The following is a 4,992-nucleotide window of genomic DNA, read 5'->3' on the forward strand; positions in this document are numbered from 1 at the left end:
TCAATTCTAGAGCACTACAGGCGCAAGCATTCAAAATAATAAAATAATTGAAATTTAATTTTATGCAGAAACAATTCATCAAGAAACTAGACAAATTAGAAGCTTAAGTAGGGCAAAATAAGACGTATCACTCGATTAATATTAATGTAGTATTCTGTACTAACGGAGTTGTAGTGCTAATGACGGGTCCTCAATAGAGAAAGCAGCGCCATTTCCACCTTTCATATTTAAAAATCTACAAAAAATAGAATTATTGAAGAATTAAAATTATAAAATAGAATCATTTGACGCAAAACGGCGTTATTAGTTTAGGAAATGTTCGCATATGGATGTTCGCATATGGATGGCCTAGGGGATCCATATTTGTAAATCTGCCAACTTGTATAGGCCCATAAGGTATGCTGAAGTTAATGTACTGATACGCTTAAAAATATATATCAATTAAGCCCTACGAAATAATAAAATTAAAATTTAAGTACAATTTTAAATTATTATTTACCAATAAAAAATATCATTCAATACATTTATAAAATCAAATGATTTTCTCTGTTTAGGCTTCTATAAGTAATTATAATTAATTTAGATTAACATATACTGTACGAACTATAGTGGGCAGCTGTACAGTACGGCTACACAAGTACGGCCGCTTGTACGGACACAGCAGTTGTATGATAAGCGTATCATTACTACATTTTGGTGAGTAAAACAGGTTCAAAAATCTGGTTACTACTTCTACATCAATTCAAATATAAGAAATATTTTTATTAAAACGATTTGCCATCCGTTAGCTACACATTAATTCCGTCCAATAAAAGCATCAAATATATTTTTATTTTATAGTTATACGTTTTGAAAAAGCAAAATTAAATTAGTCGACTACGAAGATTAAAATTAAATACATTAAAGTAAATATAAAATATGATTTCTTAAAATTCAAAATTATTTTAATTAATAAATTATAAATGTTTCGAACACAAAAGCTTTAAATTATTTATGTTTAATGCTCAATTTTAAATGTTTAAACTCTTTTATAGCCCGATATTTTAGCTACTAATTTTTGTTTATCCCATTCTTGAACTTCTGGTTACGTTTATCGTCATAATTAAAGGCATAAAATTGTCGATTATAACGAAAACGACAGTGTAATGTTGAAACAATTACAACTATATAAGAATTTTTTTTTTAATTTACTGGAAGCGATACGAGTCAAACTACCTTCATTTAATACTCATTTCGATACAAATATTCAGCGTAGATAGAATTTGAAGCTACAGAATTTTGAAATCAAAAATAATGAAAAAGGATACAAATTTTAAGTTAATATCTGTTCTTTGTTTCCTATAAAAAGAGAAGCTTAGTTCAGGGGGTTTTCAAACTGTTTTGCTCGTCCACCCTTTGCCAGATTTAAACTGATTCAATCGTCTTCTTTCTGTATTGATGCAATTTAAAGACGTGTAAATTATTATATATTATTTTCAGTACATTTTTAAACAGGACCTGTTCAGGAACGCTAACCACCGGTTTACAACTTTTTTAACCAGAAAGGAGCGTTGATTAAACAAATGAAAAGTTGTTATTGAAATAAAAACACGGTATTTGACAGTCGTTTCTTAAGCTACGTAAATGTTTTTAAATTACTGTAAATGCTATTTGAAAGCGCTGGATTAAATGATACTGCGCGATACATAAAAAGCAGTGTTAATGACAAATGTATTATTACTTTAAATTAAATGTATAATCCCAAAATTAAATTTTGAAATAAACAATAATTCTCTTATTCATAAATTTGAAATTAAATTTATTTTATATATATTAAATTTAATTTATAAAACATAAAATTCAGTTTATAAATTTATTTAGGTGAAAAAAAACGAATTGCAGATAAATTGTCGTAAGCACCAAATGTGCAAATGTATCTATAGACGTCATTCCAAGTATTACGCATCATATTATCATCACTAGTTTTCAGCAATTATATATTTGCGTGATGTATTACGTCACATCCATTGGCTATAAAATGAACCAAGGTGTTCGACGATTACCGTTACGAGTACTGAAAGGTAAACTTTCTCTTCATACTTTATCCCAATACTTGCGCCGCTTTTAAATACTTTATCGTTTATTTTAATCGTTATTTTTTACATTAAATTATTTTAATTTTTCATTTAATATAATTTCGTATGTTTAGAAATCATAAAATTTGCTTATTTTATCCTTTAAACAAAGATGTTGGGCCCAATGTATCATAATAGCAGTATTTAACCTAACAAAGTACAGAGGGTGCAGAGTGTCCCGTTTTTTAGGATTCTATTGGTTATTAGTACTCCCCTCAAATAATAATAATAATAATGTTCCCAAGTTGTACGTAATTTTTCATTTAATATAATTTCGTATGTTTAGAAATCATAAAATTTGCTTATTTTATCCTTTAAACAAAGATGTTGGACCCAATGTATCATAATAGCAATATTTAATCTAACAAAGTACAGAGGGTGCAGAACGTCCCGTTTTTGAGGATTCTATTGGTTATTAGTACTCCCCTCAAATAATAATAATAATGTTCCCAAGTTGTACGTAATTTTATTATATCAAAATATAAATAAAACACAAATATATAAATAAATATGTGAAAACTATTAGTGAAAGGTTTTATGTTATAAGATAAATTTATAATTTATTATGAATAAATAAATATTAATAACCATTTTCGATATTGTAGGACAGAATAACACTAAAAATATGATGAAAGGAATATTGTCGATTATTTTTTCCTGCGTGTTGTTTATTGTTGCTTTGGGCGATCACCACGATCCTCACGATATATTTTACGAGCTTTATTGCGGTAAGAAACTTTTTGAATTTTAATCAGTTATTATAACAAAAAACCTAATTAGTTTTTAAACTTTAAGTTTTTTATTCCTTCCCTTCAAAAATCTACAGAACGCGCTCGCTATTTACGATATTTAAAGTATTTCTCATGCCAGAGCGATAAGGTTACCGTAAACAGAAAATAAACTTAGGCTTATATATAACAATTGAATAAATAAATTCTTTAAATACAGTCAAAGCTCTGAAAAACGGCCAGAGCACGAAAATGGTAGTTGTTAAGAGGTGACCATTATTAGAGGTTCGACTCTAATAAATAAAATGTACCATACTGTCTGTCGTTTTTAAAATTTTGCTAAAGGACTAAAAAGAACAGTGACTAAAAATGAGTGTCTTACAAGAAAGATTTCAAGGAAAGTTTGCGAAATCCTCATCTAGACTATTAATTATTGTTTTCACTTACCAATTTTCAATGAAATTTTACGTAAATGTTAATAAGATAGTTTTTGTAATTTATAGATATTTTTATTTGCCGCGACATCATGAATGCTCCGAAGTTGCAAAAATTATTTTCACCAAATTACAAATGCAGTACTTATTTCTTTTTAAATAATAGAAGTTTATTTTCTTTAGTTTTTAATTTTAAATTTGATATTTAATGTTTTTTTCTATTCGTCTGCCAGCAAATAAAAAAGTCCGAATTCGGATTAAGTTAAAAAAGATAAATTAATTGGTTTTAAGAAACATTTTAGCTTAAGAAATATCAAAAATTTTATTTACAACGAAACAGTTTTACTATGTTACATCCTATCATCAGCAATTTTATTATGATTTCACTTATTATTATTATTATTTTATTATAATTTATAGAACACCACGACGTTGAATATTTAAGAGCATGTTTGCATAAATTACCTGAATATCGAGGGGTAAAGTATATTGACCAATTTTATTAAAATTTAAGAGATATTTTCAACTTTTAAGATTTTAACAGATATATTGAATTTTAAAACTTAGATTATGCCTATATTTTATGATTGTATCGATGAAGTCCAGCCCGGTTTAGATACACCAGAAAAAAGAAAACAGTTTTTCTGCGGTGACGATGGTATAAAGGTAATGCAAATAAACGTATTATTGAAATATCATACAGTATGACTTTTTAAAATCAAATTTATATTTAAGGGAATTAATAAATAAAGTAAAGAGAAATGAATTTTGCTTTATAATATCTTATATTAATTATTTTTAAACTCAGTCCTATACCGAACCACGACATTAATATTGAATAAGAAAAAATACGAAAAGTTCGATGATTTGTGTAATAACATATAAATTAATTCTTTGCAATTGTCATTGTTTCAGAAATTCAAAGAATTGGACGATCTGTTGCACGTAAAATTTACCGAAGGTCAGCTTCATGTTTTTGACGAGAGCATGACGGTAAGTTCTATTGCATTTCTGTAAATATCACTTTGAAAATAAAATTATCCAGAAAATTTTACAATCGATTTGAAAACCTTATTGATATTTTGCAGAAATGTTTAGCTGAAAAAGAGAACCAGAAATAATTATGCAAAATGGTAAACATTCTTGATAATAAAGTGAAATATTTTTAAAATTGGAAATCTTTTTAGTTAGTTTTTATAATAATTTAAAAAATTTTCTAAAATACTATTGTTATAAAATTTATTTAAACTTACTTTAATGTTTATTACAAGAAATTTAAATTAATTTTGTAACAATATTTTAAGTACAAATGGTAACGTTTCTGTTTTAATTTTTCGTTTTATTTATTTCGACAGAACGCAGAAAACAATTACTTGGATTTTATTGGAATTATATTTATGGTGTGCACAAAAATTAATAGACTGTTTTCAAAAATTCTTTTAAATTGCTTAAAATTTGAGTGTAAATCGAACATTTGATAGCAAATAAATTAACTTTAAACATTAAACAGAATTTATTTTTATTATATTCTTCCAAACTGATTTTAATTACCTAATCAATACTTATTACATTAATAGAATAGGATAGGACGGAAAGACAAACGCTTTATATGTAAACGCACATTAATGCCACTAACTAATTTATCCCGGTAAACAAGTTGCCACGGCCTTCCAATCGAATGAAATTTTGTCGATGCACACGTAACGACGACGGTAA

General features: G+C 26.7%; 1 protein-coding gene across 1 annotated transcript; it reads left to right on the plus strand.

Annotated features, from left to right (window-relative positions):
- The first annotated feature begins 1,975 nt into the window (after window positions 1-1,975).
- Window positions 1,976-4,783, plus strand: LOC111627610. The gene is made up of 7 exons (XM_023371198.1): window positions 1,976-2,060; window positions 2,720-2,842; window positions 3,697-3,755; window positions 3,844-3,942; window positions 4,192-4,269; window positions 4,365-4,409; window positions 4,632-4,783. Exons 1-6 carry the CDS (start codon window positions 1,988-1,990, stop codon window positions 4,395-4,397), a joined length of 465 nt encoding a protein of 154 aa, XP_023226966.1. The 5' UTR covers window positions 1,976-1,987; the 3' UTR covers window positions 4,398-4,409; window positions 4,632-4,783.
- The last annotated feature ends 209 nt before the right edge of the window (window positions 4,784-4,992 follow it).

This window comes from Centruroides sculpturatus, unplaced genomic scaffold (assembly GCF_000671375.1).
Source record: "Centruroides sculpturatus isolate CEXI.00-Female unplaced genomic scaffold, Cexi_2.0 scaffold357, whole genome shotgun sequence".
Taxonomy (NCBI): Eukaryota; Metazoa; Arthropoda; class Arachnida; order Scorpiones; family Buthidae; genus Centruroides; species Centruroides sculpturatus.

Excerpts from the sequence above, each read along its gene's own strand:
- LOC111627610 (XM_023371198.1), top strand. The coding sequence starts at position 1,988 with ATGTATTACGTCACATCCATTGGCTATAAAATGAACCAAGGTGTTCGA. Across the intron at positions 3,756-3,843 it reads AATTACCTGAATATCGAGGG|ATTATGCCTATATTTTATGA; the intron begins GTAAAGTATATT and ends TTTAAAACTTAG. Across the intron at positions 3,943-4,191 it reads GCGGTGACGATGGTATAAAG|AAATTCAAAGAATTGGACGA; the intron begins GTAATGCAAATA and ends TCATTGTTTCAG.